The sequence below is a fragment of the Ctenopharyngodon idella genome, chromosome 1, assembly GCF_019924925.1.
Source record: "Ctenopharyngodon idella isolate HZGC_01 chromosome 1, HZGC01, whole genome shotgun sequence".
In the NCBI taxonomy this organism is placed as follows: domain Eukaryota; kingdom Metazoa; phylum Chordata; class Actinopteri; order Cypriniformes; family Xenocyprididae; genus Ctenopharyngodon; species Ctenopharyngodon idella.
Window position 1 is genome coordinate 33,526,665 of NC_067220.1, and position 16,473 is coordinate 33,543,137.

General features: G+C 35.5%; 2 protein-coding genes across 6 annotated transcripts; both read right to left on the reverse strand.

Moving 5' to 3' along the window:
• Nucleotides 1–305: 305 nt before the first annotated feature.
• On the reverse strand, nt 306–9,364 carry wu:fc21g02 (uncharacterized). 5 transcript variants are annotated; one of them, XM_051902743.1, is made up of 10 exons: nt 8,618–9,176; nt 7,978–8,052; nt 6,832–6,874; nt 6,005–6,301; nt 5,634–5,918; nt 4,041–4,270; nt 3,746–3,844; nt 3,096–3,221; nt 2,290–2,394; nt 306–2,068 (listed from the first exon to the last, which is right to left on the reverse strand). In XM_051902743.1, the coding sequence occupies exons 3-10, from the start codon at nt 6,872–6,874 to the stop codon at nt 1,958–1,960; spliced, it is 1,296 nt and encodes a 431-aa protein (XP_051758703.1). In that variant the 5' UTR covers nt 7,978–8,052; nt 8,618–9,176; the 3' UTR covers nt 306–1,957. The 5 variants fall into 5 exon arrangements, 4 of the variants coding, with proteins under 4 accessions (XP_051758703.1, XP_051758676.1, XP_051758685.1 ...); XR_007931239.1 differs by lacking the exon at nt 7,978–8,052 and having other exon boundaries at nt 4,992–5,918; nt 8,618–9,192; XM_051902716.1 differs by lacking the exons at nt 7,978–8,052; nt 8,618–9,176 and adding an exon at nt 9,247–9,364.
• Nucleotides 9,365–14,608: 5,244 nt separating this feature from the next.
• Nucleotides 14,609–16,385, reverse strand: LOC127517413 (lectin). Its single transcript, XM_051902986.1, has 6 exons — nt 16,329–16,385; nt 16,176–16,254; nt 15,650–15,792; nt 15,346–15,486; nt 15,047–15,161; nt 14,609–14,842 (listed from the first exon to the last, which is right to left on the reverse strand). The coding sequence occupies exons 1-6, from the start codon at nt 16,329–16,331 to the stop codon at nt 14,748–14,750; spliced, it is 576 nt and encodes a 191-aa protein (XP_051758946.1). The 5' UTR covers nt 16,332–16,385; the 3' UTR covers nt 14,609–14,747.
• Between the last annotated feature and the right edge of the window lie 88 nt (nt 16,386–16,473).

Genomic DNA, 16,473 nt, shown 5'->3' on the forward strand with positions numbered 1-16,473 from the left:
CATTATAATAAATTTGTTAACAAAACATCCAATGAATGAAATCTCCATTACAACAATCCACTACATTTTTCCATGACTCTGCTCAAATGCCAGAATCTCCGTTTTATTTAACTAGAGGTGGACTTGTTTGTACCATATTCAATATATCCCCTTCAACAGGGTAAATCCATTTGAATCTTTCGCTGACTTTACTGAAACCTTAGCAATAAAAAATAATCACAGTTGCGATGTCTATTTTAATAAAAACCTGGAGATGCTCAATTCTAGCTATGTGCTCTGTTCAGAGATTAGAAATTACATGAGCATTTATTACGATAGTCATGTTTATTGTCATTCTTCTTATAGTTTAAAGCATATAACAATAAAATAACATTTTGTTTGCCGATAATGCAACATACAGGTATAACAAGGGAAATGGTTTTGCCAGTTGGCTCTAGATGTCTGACAAAATAAAAAATACAGAGAACATGTAATAAGAATATACAATATAAACAGTAAGAAATACAGTCCTGTATGCAGAAATTGATAGCAGTATTTTAATTCAGAACAATGGTAGGTCTTTTTATATTTCCATATCCATTGTGATATGTCCTTTTAAGGTACAACGTGAAACCTACTATAAAACGTCACTAAGATTTTACACATATATAAGATTCAAGTATAAATGTTTAGTTGTTTGAGGCATTTGTTGTTTAATTCCAGCTAACAGCACTATGTAAATGGCTTAAGTAAATGTAGCTCCTGCCAGGCTATTCATGGTAGTTGAGAAAAATCCCTAAAACTACATTAAAACATTTGAATTCACTTACATGCATAAATAGTAATGTGTACATGTGTTCCATTCCATGTAGTTCTACACAAAAGTGTAGAATATGGCTTTTTAAGGCTGACTGTTGGAGAATTTGGATAAAGTGAAAATAGTAGCTCAGTGTCACCTTCAAGAAATAGTTTACCCAGAAAATGAAAATTCTGTCATCATTTGCTCTCGCTCATGTCATTTCAAACCTGTATGCATTTCTTTCTTCTGTGGAACCCTAAGATAGTTTAAAGAATGTTGGTAACCAAACAGTACTTGTGCCTAACTGCCCACTGACTTCCATTGTATGGACAAAAAACACTCCTCTCCCCAAACCCCCCCCCCCCAAAATATCTTCTTTATATTTCAGCCATACAGATTTGGAATGAAATGAGGGAGGAGTAGATGACAGCATTTTTACCCGTTTTTTTTTTTTGGGTAAACTAACCTTTTGAAAGTAAGCTTCAGAACAGGCCATAACATGCCTGCCAGTGTTTGTCTATGGATATTGCTTTGCTGCATCAATATACACATCTGTCAGCAATGGTTGTCATTGGAAGCCCATTCAGAAGGTAAATCCTCATGCTTTTGTCCATGTAGCATGCGCAGCGAGTATAATATGAAAACATTTTGCTGCATCTTGCTGACAATATGGTAGTAGCTTTGTAACTGTGAAATATCTTTGGTATCATTGAACAGCTTCTTTCTTACCAAGAGAGTGACATTAAGCAGTAAGAAAAAATACTCTTCTTTACACATTCTTTTTCAAAGGAGAAGAGTGTTAACAGTGATTTTACAGGTATTTAAATTATAATATCCTTCTATTCCTCTTATGCTAGGTTGAGTCTTGAAAGAATGTGTAATGATACAAATATTGAAGTAGCTGTGTTTAAGTCCTATTAATTCTCTAGATGGAAATTATTATTTTTATTATTATTTACAGTGATAATGACCAACACTGACTTATCTGTTTAAGGTAATCATCAATATAAAGTTTAAAATAAACATTTGAATATTATAATCCACCAGAGTGAATGATGTCCTGTCCTTTCAAAATATGGAACCATTAATTTTAAAGGCTTAAGTTTTGTATGAATCTAATCAACATTTAAGTGTTTGTTTCTATTTCCCTTACAGGGATAATTCAGTATTTTAGAGGAACTACAGGAAGTTGTTGCCAGAAGACTTTCCTTTGTTAATGTCAAACTGGACACTAGAGTCACCGGAGTTAAGGATATCCATGGAAAGGCTGCCCATAGCAGACTGTTGAGACTACAGAAAAAAGACAAGTAAGAAAGTGAGACACAGATAAACAGTGGGAGTATGAAATTTCATTTTCAGCAATTTACTTAAAAAATGAGTGCAGCAAAGAGGCTGTTACTGAAGGATTGGACAGTTTCAGAAACATTGGAGACTATTGGAACAAAAAAATTATCATATGACACAATTAATGATTTAGCAGGCTGTGACAAAAAAAAAAGTGTAAGCTTTACCTCCGGCTGAGGTGTGAGCAGTGGTGCGTTTGGAGATGGTTCATTCATCTTCATCCCTGTGACTTCAGGTCCAGGAGGAGTGCTGTTCATCACTGGCATATAGCTCTGAGGACACACACAGTGTGATAAACATATTAAATATACACAAACAAGCATGTGCACATAGAGCAAACTACCTTTTGAAACGAACTTGGCACGTCAAATAATGGTTGTATCAATTACATCTAATTCCACTAGGTGGCGACAACTGACTGTTAAAAAATGTCATTGAATCGTTCATTCAAAAGATTCGTTCAAAAACACTGATTCATCCAGCAATGAAACAAGTATTTATTAATGAGTCATTGAATTCATTCAAAAAATATATTTTTTAAATAATTCATTCAAACATTTTCCAGCAATTAGAGTCAGCAATTTATATTTTGTCAGAACCTCTAGTAAATTACATGTTATTTTGTTTGGTTGTATATTCAGAATCGTGGGAGAATCGTGATCTCTATTTAAAACCAAAAAAATCGTGATTCTCATTTTATCCAGAATTGTGCAGCTCTAGTGCATATTTTAACGCAAGCGACTATACTTTTATAATAAGATAGTACGAGTTGTACAAAGAATGAAAATTACACACATGTACGTAAATAAGATGACAGAAAGACTATTATTAGTAGAACTGCAATTGTGTTAAGCAAAACACTTAACCGTGTGTTTCCCCTTTCAGCACCAATGCATTTAGAGTTGCTTTTTGTCTTTTACATATTCACTTGCTACCTTTCTATTAAAAATAAGCAAACAGAAAACAGATGTACCACAGCTGCAGATGGGTTGTACTGGGTGGGAGGGGCATTCCACTGTGGAGGCTGAGCGGGGGGAACTCCAGATCCAAAGTCAGGAGGATAGACAGGGTTTTGTGGCACATATGCAGGTTGAAAGCCCTTAACATGCACAAAATGGATTTTTCAGTTTAAAGTGTACATATAACCCTTACTTTAAGTAAATATATAAATATTAATAAACTCTCTACTGCTACATATGCTTTTCAGCAAGTACATCTTGAATTTTGGCATGAAGTTTTGCATGGTATACTGGTCCACCAGCTAAGCCAACAGCAAAACAGCATAATAGGCATGGAATTCATGTTGCATAAGGTGGACCAGCATATCTTGAATTTTGGCATCAAGTTTTGTATGTCTACACTGGTCCACAAGCTAAAGCAAACCAGAAATCATGTTGGTTTAAGGGGTCGTTCACACAGAACACATTTTTGCATTCATCTGCACTGCTTTTCCATTGTTTTTCTAGTCAATCAAGCATTTTGAAACTTTTAGCAAAAGTTAAGTTTCAATAGTTACTGCTTCCTTAAGATGAACTGCTTGTGTTGTAACATTCCTTATTTGTCACTTTGAATAAAAGGATCTGTTTAATGAATAAATGTAAATCTCTGTGCATGTGAACTCACAGGGCTGGGAGAAACAGCAGGTTGTCCGTTCCACTCTGGTGGTGGAGGATAATGAATCTGACCTTGATCTGGATGAGGCGGATAACCAGCGATGTAGCCCTTTAGTCAGAAACCAGAAACCATTAATATCCATTACAATGTACAGCAACTACAAGGACTAAAATCACTAAAATATCCTCATGATGCTTGGCATGATTCTGTTACAAAGGGTTGGCCTTTATTTTACAGGATAGTGGGGAATGGTAAGGCAAGTACAGGTAGAGAGAGAGAGACAAAATCTTCACATTTATTTTACCTGGTCAGGGCCTCCAGGACCTATAGGACCTCCAGGACCAATCACTGTGTTGCTGCAAGGTATAGACACTGGTACAGTATTAAGGGTGTTGGACTCCACTGTGTGCGTGTATGATTTGTTGGTCCGGCAACTTTTGCAGATTCTCTTTCTGCAGCAGAAGCAGATTCCACCAGGAATTCCAAGCAGCAGCAGAGCTATAAGACCCGTACTAGGGGTATATGAATGTTGATCTACATACAACATTTGAAGAGACAAGACAAGAAAGAACATCAAAAATAATAGTGGTTACTAATGCATGCAATACATCTCTAAAATAAACCTGCAAGACACAGACACAGGTATGCATACAAACATTTTTATAATAATATACAGTACCGTTCAAAAGTTAGTCACGGCCCCCAGTGGTGAACCACTGAAATTTGACTTTGGTAGTTTGATACACGCTCTGAACCACTGATTCAAAACAAAAGATTTGTAAAGCTTCAAAGTTTCATGAAGCAGTGTTTTGAAATCGCCCATCACTAGATATTGTTGAATAAAGTCGTTATTTTGTTTGTTTTTTTGGTGCACAAAAAGTATTCTCGTCGCTTCATAACATTAAGGTTGAACCACTGTAGCCACATTAACTGTTTTAGATATGTCTTTAGTAGCTTTCTGGGCATTGAAAGTGTTAATTATTTTGCTGGCAATGGAGGCCTCACTGAGCCATCGGATTTTATGAAAAAAAAAAAATCTTAATTTGTGTTTCGAAGATGAACGAAGGTCTTATGGGTGTGGAACAACATGAGTGTAACGAAGCTGGACTCAGGCAGGGATCCATATACAAAGCTTTATTAAAAGTGAGCGTGGTCGTACTGGCAGGGTCAAACGGGAACAAACAGGAACAGCAAGGGACAGGCAGAATCGTAGACAGGATACAGGCAATGGTCAAGACAGGCAGATATCACTCACAGAACAGAATACCAGGCAAGGATCAAAGGCAGGCAGCAACTGGTCGATAACGGGTAACAGGCAGGAACAGGAACGAGCAGGCAGGCAGACAGGATAATAAACGCTCAGAAATGCAACAACAGTTAACAAGACTTCGCCCTGAGGTAGTGTGTGAGTGAGTCTTAAATAGTCCAGAGAATGATCTACAGGTGTGTGTGGCAATTGGTGATTGGTGTGGAGTGTGCATGTGATTGGCAGGGAGGATTATGGGAAATGGAGTCCAGGAACTGACAGGAACAGACGGTGATCGTGACAATGAGGGTGACTAATTAATGATAGAATATTAATTTTTGGGTGAACTAACCCTTTAACACAAATTTGTACCCAGAAGTTAGCTAAACCTGACAAAAATCCCCAAAAGCTTCTTTTGGGGGCGCCCTCATTTGTAAAAATGGCATAAAAATAAAAGTAAATGCAGTTTTTATTTTTTTTAATTGTAAAAATGCAGAAAGTTTTCTGGTAAGGTTAGGGTTAGGTTATAGTATTTATAAATAGCTGCATATATAAACTATGGAAGTCTATGCAGTGTCCCTATTTAGCTAAAAAAAGTAAATGTGTGTGTGTGTAAAATTTTGAAACATATTGAAGAAAGTCTTTTCTTACCCACTAGTATCATTGTATTGTTTGCGACAAGTCTGCCTTTATAATTGGTGAGCTCGTATCTGCCCAAATCTGACACACTGACATTGAGAACCTGGATCGATTCGCTGGTCACTTTAAGCCGGTTAACGTAGTCTGGATGATTCTTGCCCACAGGAGATCCATTATCCACCAGGGTGACAGATGAATAATTGCCAAAAAAGTGAAGCGTGGCATCACTTTGCTTGAGTCCTAGTAGTGGTATGGTCAGTTTTTCACCTGCGATACGCTCAATGATATCTCTGTTGACTGGGGGGAAAAAAAACACAACAATGAGGATATGTGGACTATCACAGAGATATTATTCTTAGATGGAGGTTTAAATTACTACTCACTGTCGACCTTCACTGTATAACTGGAGATGGTTGCCCCAAAGTCATTGAGTAAGGTGTAGGTTCCCTCATCGTCAAATGTAACATGTGGGATTCTGAAAGTCCAGCCATTACTAGCGCTAGTCACTTGACCTTTACTGGGTTTACTGGGCCAGTGAGAGATTCCTTTATGTTCCCAGATAGTAAATTGATCAGTCTCATCAGCAGTAGCAAAATGCAACCTCTTTGTCCTTTCGGGAAGATCCAGAGTCAACTGACTGCCATGGATTATACGCCTCCGAGATATTGCAGAGACTGGCCCTGTGGGAGACAATTTTTGTTTTGTTGATTCATATTCTAGAGATGTTGTTTAGAATTGCAAGGTGAGTAGAAGTTCTTTACAACTGCTGAGCAATTATAATCATGTTAGACTGCAGTTATGTGTGAACACATGACATGATTCAACTTGTCCTGTGATTCTAATAAAATACATCCTTGCAGAAGCATCTTCAGTAAGGTTAATTTATTACAAACCTGATCTCACAGCAATTCGTACGTATTTTACGAGTTGGCTAATTCAAAAAAACAAAAAAATTACGATTTAGCAAAAAATGTACGAATTTGTACAAGTGAGGAAATATCCTCATTGTTTTTTGCTAAATTGTACATATTATACGAGTTGCCAAATTCGTATGAATTCATGACCTACCCCTAACCCCGCCCCTAAACCTAACTGTCACTGGGGTTTAGGCAAATCGAATCAATTCGTACGAGTGACCTCGTACGAATTCGTACAAATTAGCCACCTCATAAAATATATATGAATTGGTCGTGAGATAGCGTTGACATACCTGCAAAAATAGCAGCTGCAAGGAGGGTCCAAACACTCAGCATCTGTTTGAGAAATGATCTGTCAATATTGCAGATAGATTCTGAAAACACATTACATTAAAACATGAACCTTATTGTTTTAACCGGAGTTCTAAAAACAAGCATATTGGCTTAATCTAAGACAGCTGACATATGCTGCATTAATTAACCAGAATTTTGGGCCTACAGTAGCATGTTTGATGCAGGCCTCTAAATTATCAACATAATCAAAACTTGTTGAAAAACCTGTTGTACACAATCTTCTACATGCTTTTTGCCCTCTGATTGATAGTTCATACTTTTTAGTGAGTGAAAGGCTTCATAGTATAATTAAAAAAAATGTCCACCTTTATGTCATGGAACATGTAAAAATCTTTAATGAGTACTTTTTACTTTTACTGGACGGAAGTAACTTAGGTTTATTTGATTATATCCATACATAATTTTTTTTTAAAAAAGCATGTTAAAATGATACAAGCATTTGAAGAACACTCTCAATCATCATTGTACTGCACTGCATTATGTTTTGCCCCCCACAATTAAAACTACAGTGCTTTGATCATAAAACTAAGCATTTAAATAATATCGTAATAAGACACACTATTGGGCAATATAGAATGACAAGTGATATTTACATGCATTTTATGTAAGTAGTCTTTAATTAGTACAGTTATAAAAACCTCATTGTTTTACATTACAATCTATCAGAATTTAATCATACTTTTGGCCAGATAAATAACAACATCTGCACCAAATTGAGAGCATTCCTCTGCAAGTTCTATACATTTACATCCCCCACAGTACATTCTTTATGTGATCTTGAGGAAACGTTTAAGTATGGTGTATATTACATAAATAGCTTGGACAGAGTAACGTTACAAGAGGGTTTTTATATATTTTTTTACAAGAGGTTTCGGCGCATTGTGCAGCGATTGGGTGACGCCTATACAAATGGCAGCTAATGACCTGCTTCTCTGAAGGGCGTTAGATTAAATGATTGGGCCAGAACGTCAGATCCTCAATGACATCCTTATGTTAAGCGCAAATGTACGAAATAATTAGATTTAGTTATGTCGAGTAACCCAATAAATTAAACATTCAGGTGATAATTTAATGTAAGTTCATACCAGTGTTGCCAAGTCTTCAGTTTTCCCGCGGAATTGGGCTGCTTTTACACTGTTGCCGCAGGCTGTTTTTCGTGTCTGCGGGTTGAAACGACCCCAAATAACATGATATTTAGCTCCTGGAATGCCTAGTAGAGCAAACCCGCCAAAAAAAAGCAGATTTTACCCCCTGGAGCACTATTTTTTACCGTGAACCCCCCCTCCAATTGAGTAGCAATTGGGCAGGTTTTGTTGTGAAAACCTGGCAACCCTGCTTTATACTCAAGAGACGCATATGAACGCAAATTTGTCTGTGATTCAAAGGAAACACAATGCTTTGAATCAAACATCAACTAAAAGCAGTGGGAAATGTTTATGAAATGCTATAACATCTAAAAGACAATGTTTGACAAACTATCGTCATCTTAGGCGCATGGTAAAGATCGAATGGTGTACAGTTGACAAAAAACGTAGTAAAACTGAGTTTTATTACAAAGCGGGAGGAGAAAATGGATGTATTGGAATTAAAAATAACATCTCTTACAGAAAAAAAAAACCAAAATGACTTTGTGTAAGAAAAGAATTCGCGTAATTCATGCGTTAGATTATTACCGAAATTTTAACGATGAAAGGCTACACAGTAGAAAGATCAAAGTGTACTCACAGTTTCGTCGATTTGATGGATGTTTTCGTTGTAAATATAGGATTTAACCGTGTGCCAGGGCTGTAAATTATGTTGTCGGTAGGTGTGTCCTGTGGTAGTCTGGTAGAGTTTAACTCAGCCCCTTTGCTATCGTGCATACAAACCGCCCTGGGCACATTGCTGTTCCATTGTCTGGAGCAACTAGATGTAATGGACGATTGCTTGTGAGGATTGATGTGTGTATAGGTTTTGGATGAGTTGCCTATCTGATGAAGGAAATGGCAAAGCATGCTCATGCCTGTAACTATAATCCGTAGCTTTAATGTCGAACTACAGAACCTAACCTTTTGTTCCCGCAATGTGTGGTATATGATATTTAATAACTGACCTTTTCCCTTCTTTTCTTTAGTATCCTGTGTTTGAATGGTTTAAATGGTTGGTTTTCATACGGAAAGCTGACTGAGATTTTGAATTTCTTTGGAACGTTATCACGTAAATAATTAGCCTAATACATTTAACACAATAACCATTTTTATTTCCATTTAGTCGTTTTTAAATAAATGCAAGGGTAACTGAGTCACCACACCAATTTATTAATTCTATTTTTCAAACCAAATTTATGCTCCCAAATATGGAGAAGAAATACGGACCATCTATATTAGTGCTCCAACTGTTTCTTCTTTTCCTTAACAGCTATGTGCTTCCATTCATAGACAGGACGACCAAACTAATTCAGGCCAGCAAACCTGCATAAACAACAAATGCAACAGGATACACATCAGAGGCGTGGCTAGAGGACCCCCTCCCATCCCAGCATGCATCAGTCTTAGCTCAGTGGAATGCTCATGAGTGCTTTGTGGAGGGGATAGTCTTTATACCCTAACAGCTGAATGAATTAGCAAAGTTTTTGAGGTTTCCTGTTGTCTTCAAAAAGAACCTTGCTGGAGAGATACTTGACTGAACTGGTTTTCGCTTCTGAGTACAGTTTGAAAATGAAAACTGAATATTAAAACTTTGAATATTGTCTTTGGAGAACATCTAGTCCTGTTGGAAAAAAGGATTATTATTTTTTTGCCCTTGTCTATATGGATTTCTCAACAACCCTCCTAATTTTGCATAAGTTTATACAGATAAATAATAAAGTAAGACAATATAACTCAGAAAAACAGAAGTGATTTCACGAAAATGTACTTGTTTGCTGCATCTCAAAACTTACCAGACTGCTTTTTTGGGACTTGCTGTATAGGTTTGATCCCACACACCAGCTGTTCTTATTGATATTTTACATTGTTAATCACAATTGATTGTGACTCCCTCACGCAGTGTCTCCACATTGCTAGTATCCTTGCTATTCTCTCCCTGGACCTTTAACACCAAGTCAAAATTGATGTAACATAAGAGCCAAAGATTTGAATGTGTTGTTAAGATTTGTAAGGTGATGAATATGACTCAGGGTACAGATAAGAACGATGTTGATTTTGAGTCTTTAAGGAAACACAAAATAATTTTAAATAAACTTTAAATTAATTTTAAGTAAACCCCTGAAAAACTCATGAAGAAATTATCAAATCTGACCCAGTATCCTTACTAATCACGTATTTACATGTAGATGACAAACTCACAAAGATCACACTCACACTGTCTTGTTACACTTCGGTTAAGAAAAGACACCTGCAGAGAGTGTGTTCAATTTTGTCCTCACGTCACTGGCCTGGAGTTTGTAGCCCAAATGCCCTGGATTCATTCCATCCTTGTGACTGTGCCAGATTATTGCAGAAAATAAGCTCTATGACCAACAAAAGTTCATGAATTTTACACATTTTGTACATCATGATAGTCTTCACGCAAGAACACAACTTTTATCAATTTTGAAGCCTAAATAATCACCAGAAGTAAAAAGCTAAATGTATGCTATAAACAAACTACACCACAGTCACATGACTTCATCACCACCATTAAGCTTCTGACAACTCTTTAAGTCTTTATTTAAAAAAAACATTTTCATTGAAAGTTTGAGGTAGGATAGTTTGCAAGAGCGTGATTATAATCTCTCTAGTTCCCTGCAAGGTTGCAGTCTTGTTTTATTTCTTTTTGTTTGCAAGTTCCCTTTACTTATTTCCAGTATTTTTTTTCTTTTTCGTTTGTTTGGTTATTTATCTGTTTGTCTAGTTCCAGTTATTTAGTTTCTTTCTTTTTTTTCCCCCCTCTAGTCTTAATTGTCAGTTTTATTTTGCTTTTTTTCTCTGGTTGTCACTCCTGTTGTCTTATTGCGTGTGACTGTGCGTGTCGTGTTGGTTCCTGCCCTGCCCTGCTTCCTGTGTCTTCTCTGGTCACAGACTCTCCTGACCTGGCAGCCAGTCTGGTGCTTCTGCAGTTACTTTGCCAAGTGTTGAGCTTCTGGTTCCTTGAGCCGCTGCCTTGTCTCCATTGTTGCCTTAGAGTCTGAAGCTGCCTCATCCCCAACCAGCCTGTTCTCCTGTTGTGTGCCCTGCCCTTTTGTTTGGACTGTGTTCCTGCCTCAGCTATCCTGTACCTTTGTTACAGTTTTTGCTTTGGTACTATTTTCACAAGGTGTACATTTTCAAAACTCTTAGTACAAAACTCCAAACTAATCAGACTTCTAACACAGCTAGTCATTCTTTCAAAACCTGATCTTTATTCTAGTTGTACATATTTTCATCTACATAATCATTATTTAAAAACACAAGATCGTTGTGATATGTAATGAGAACATTTGGTTTAATCACCGAAACACAACAGTATGTTCTTCTTTCAGTTTAGTACTATTTCAGTTCAATCAGTTAATTCAATAGCAAACAAAGCAAGATACATGTTTCAAATCACCCTTGTTGCTGAAATAAAGAAAATAATCCAGGCTACAGATGCCACAATAGAAATAGAAAATACACTTACATTATCTAACTTACATATCATAAAATCCATAATGTTTGTAATAGTATCTATTCAGTGTGTTATCAAAAGGTGTGAAGTATGACAGCCATGAGTTTTTGTGCTAACAGTTTGCTGCCAATACAGTAAATGTTCTCACTGTGCCATATGAATGAATCTATACTGTACTTGACCTTTACAGATGAAGGGTGAGTTACAGTATGGCATACTGTAATGTAAAATGCTGTAATCGATGCCATCTGTCTCTCTTCTTCTGATGCATCTTTACAGTCATTACCTGCTTCCTCTCCCTTGTACTCTATCCTGCTCTATGTTCACAAATTGCAAATCTCTCTCTCTCTCACACACACACACAGGTTTGTTTTTCTATCTTAGTGAGGACATTCCATAGGCATAATGGTTTTTATACTGTACAAACTGTACATTCTATCCCCCTACACTACCCCTAAACCTACCCATCACAGAAAACTGTCTGCATTTTTATATTTTTACAGTTTTTTTTAATTGCTTTGGTGCAATTTTCACAAGCAATTGGTACATTTTCAAAACTCTTAGTACTAATATCACAACAGATCATCAAAAATGCACTTTTTTCAAACATTTCAGCATGTTTTCAATTGTGTTAGTACAATACACAAAATCACAAAGTATCCTGTTTCACAACACAAAATAAGTGTTTCATCTATATAAATGTTTCATTCACAGTAACTGCCTTTCACAATGCTATCAAACTTTTGATTTGCATCTCTTTTCGTTCAGTTTACAGATTTTTACAATCGCTAGGACACATTTCTCAATACTTAGGTCACTTTTTCAAAACTCTTCACACAGTTCTCCTAACCAACTTTCATCTTGGCACAGAGGTTAACTTCACATTCAAAATGCACCAAATCTACCAAAACACTTCATGCATGTCTCAAATCAACTCATTCTTCCAGAACACTAGCAAAGGTTTTCACTGAGCAAACACACTTTGTCACTCGTAAAACATCGACCTAAAAACACTAACATCAGTTAGCATTATACAATGTTTTCTTTTTTTAAATTTCTTTACAAAACAAGAATGACACTCTCTATTGCTTATAATTCACTGCAGTTTATGTTACATGGTCCATGTTTACATTACAGAACAAAATTATTCCTAAGTTTCCCCTTTTGAATTGATGGTAATGAAATTGAAAGACTAATGCTTGTGTAGGTGTTCAGTTTCATCTAATTGTTTTGATAGTATTTGATTTTTTAGATTCAGAATATATTTCATAACTATATTACTGTAGAAATGTAGCAAATTTCTGTCTTATTCAGTTTTGTATTATGTTATTATTTCGAACTTAAGTTTAACAGTTTTGAAAACAGTATGTAAACGTGCAAATTGGCATGTACGTACAAAGAGTTTTGGCAGTTGTTGTGTCTGAGTGAGAAAAGAATTCATGAAATTTGAGAGATGTAGTCATTGAATGCATTTTGTGCCAAAGCAATGATAATTGATCCTCAGTTTAGCCCACATAGACTTCTGTTGTGCTCACTGTGTGAAGAGTTTTGCAAAAGTGACCTAAGTATTGAGAAATGTGTCCTAGCGTCTATAAAAAACTGTAATGGTTAATCAATGAATCATTTGGTACATCTATAGATTTCTATAGTTATTGATTCTATAGGCATTTCTATAGAACTTGTTTGCATTTTCCGATATGGATAACCAAATGTAATTAATTCTTTTTACATTATAAGCAAGATGGTGACCACAATTGTCAAAGTAAGTGTGTGGGGTCATGGTAAACCCTGCGTTGTGAACCAAATGTCCTCACTAGGTCTAAAATTTTATTACCATCCTTTTGGTTTGGTTGGACATTTGGTTCACAACCCAGGGTTTACCATGACTTTTTTCCCCATGAGGAAAACGGCTTTTAAATCATACAAAATTATATTTTTATAAAATGTAAAAATGCAGAATGTTTTCTGTGATGGTAGGTTTAGAGTTATGGATAATATATAGTTATATAGTATAATATATTGCAGGATAGAGTGACTGTATAACTGACTGTAAGGACTGACTGTATAACATCAGACTGATTAGAGGCATTACCATGGTAGAGAGAGACTGCCTCATTATTGTAACACCCTTCATCTGTAAAGATCAACTACAGTATAAATTCAGTCATATGGTAAAGTTAGAACATTTACTGTATTGGCAGCACACTCTGTTCTACACAAAACCTCATGACTGTGTCATACTTCACACCTTTTGATAGTGTTAGTGTGATCAGTTTGGAGTTTTGTACTAAGAGTTTTGAAAATTAGATGTGAAAATAGTACCAAAGTGAATAAAAAAAACTGTAAGCATAAAACATTGTTTAGTATGTATTTAAAGCAATTTTAAATATGAGGACTCATGAAATGTCGTCATATTTCGTGTTTACGTCATAATACCAGTGTAATTCCATGCCATTATACAAATTTGTTTCAAACACACACACACACACACACACACACACACACACACACACACACACACACACACACACACACTTTGAACATAGTGGTAATCTAATATACAGTAAATCACTTAAAAAAGAATTCATTACATTTGGTTATCCATATTGGAAATTGCAAACAAGAAACTATGTCTATAGAATCAATATCTATAGAAATCTATAGATGTACCAAATGATTAATTGATTAACCATTAAGTTCAATTGGATTAAATAATAGACAAATGTATTAAACTGAATGAAAAGAGATGCAAATCAAAAGTTTGATAGTAATAGCATTATGAAAGGCAGTTACTGTGAATGAAACATTTATATAGATGAAACACTTATTTTGTGTTGTGAAAAGGATACTTTGTGATTTTGTGTATTGTACTAACACAATTGAAAACATGCTGAAATGTTCAAAAAAGGTGTACTTTTGATGATCTTTTGTGATATTAGTACTAAGAGTTTTGAAAATTTTACGCTTGCTTGTGAAAATTGCGCCAAAGCAATTAAAAAAACTAATAAACATTACTTCCTGTTCATTCTGCGTCAAAAGCAATCTTTTCCTTTATAAAACTCTTATATATAGTTATTAATCAGACAAACAATAAATAAAATAAACTGATCATTTTAACTGCAAAAGTTCTTTATTATTTTAAGGAAGTTTTTTATTATTATTATTATTTTTTTTTTTTTTTTTTTTTTTGTTAATGCAGAGAAAATCATTTTAAGTTTCATGGGAAGATACTCAGATAAAACTGCTCCATCTACTCCAGGTCTTTTTCCAACATGTAATGTCGTTTGAAGGCACAGATGTAGTTTTTCTTGACACTACAAGAGTCGTCATTCCACCTGCCAACCTCTGAAAAAGTGAGGGACAGTGAAATGAAGAGATTATTGTACCTTCATCTATCATTTACCAAACATCTAATTTTCCTCACAGCATCAATATCACTATAATAAATCATTTAGCCAAACACCAAGTTAAAATTTATAGTTATTGTCCTATAACCCATTATTTTATTTTATTTTTTTTAACCAATTCCCTCTGTACTTCCATCTTTACCTTTCCAGTTCATCTCCACACATTCCTCCGTGCCAGTGTACCTGTGGTTGGGCTCACCACGTGTCCAAATTTGATAATCCCAGAAGGATCCATCAATCCAAAAAAATTTACCAGACTGAGAGAGTGAGAAAAAGGTTTTTTTTTAAAAAAGAAAAACTAAAGAAAGAAAGTCAGAAGGTGTTGAGTAATGAGAAACTACAGTGGATGCATGCCAATGAAAAACAGACAATATAACAACTCAATCATTTCTCTTTGCTCTCCCCATTTGTGAACCTCTTCACACTTCTGTCTTTTTTTACCTTAAAGAATTCAAAGCCTCCGAGCCAGAAGCGCAGGTTTCTTGGGTTAAATTTTTTCACAATGCAGAGCAAGTAATTATTCTCCTTGTAACTATGCACTGACACCAGATGAGCACCAGGGGCTTTTGACCTACACTTAAACTGGGTATAAAACGGAAGAACATTTGATGACTACACAATACATTGATTTTATTATTTTTTTTTTTTAATGGTGAAGGTAATAATGTGAAGGATAATAGAAATGAAATCTCTTTACTGTAACAATGTAACAATCTTTTTAAAAATACAAAGTGCTACAACCTACCTCGGCTTGAGTGAAGTTCTGAGGCCAGCTGAAGTATTTGACACAGTAGCGGCCCACTTTGAACCAATCAGTGAAGCCATGCACACCACACGCTTTAGGCATACGGCACCACGAAGTGGCATTCGTATCGCTGACATCAAAACCTAAATGGCAGAATGACACCCAGGACTATTTTAAGCTCTAGGCACTTTAAAAATATAGGCAGGTAGATTTTCTTGTCTGTTTGAAGGGTAAACTTGTAATATATCACTTTGTTAATATATCTGTTAATATACTAATGCTGTCAATGTATACTCAAAAAAATACTCTATAAACCTATACTCTTTATGCCAAAAATATTCTTTTATATGAGGAGAAATGTCTTAAATGATTGCATGAAACTTTTGTGTTGAACGAAAACACTATGATGGGAACCCCTAAAAGGTTCTATATATGACGTACACATGGCAGAACCTTTTCTATATAGAACCTTAAAGGGTAGAATTGGGAAATGTCAACATAAATATATTGTTAAATTAAACATTACCTTTCTCCATTGTTAAGAAGTTGCCACTCCCAAAAAGAAGAGTCAGCAACAGAACAGATCTAACTGATCCTGATTTCCACTGCGAAAAAAAAAAAATTAAATATATATATATATATATATATCAAAGAGTGTTCGTTCAAGAATAGTACTTACCATTGCAGTTGTTGCAGTGTTGTCTTCTGTCTGTCTTTACAGTAACCCATATCTCACATTATTTTATACTATTCCATTCCTGTTCACAACTCCTCCCCTTCTCTCAATTCTATAGTCTTCAGGTTTTTTTATTCATCACACAGGA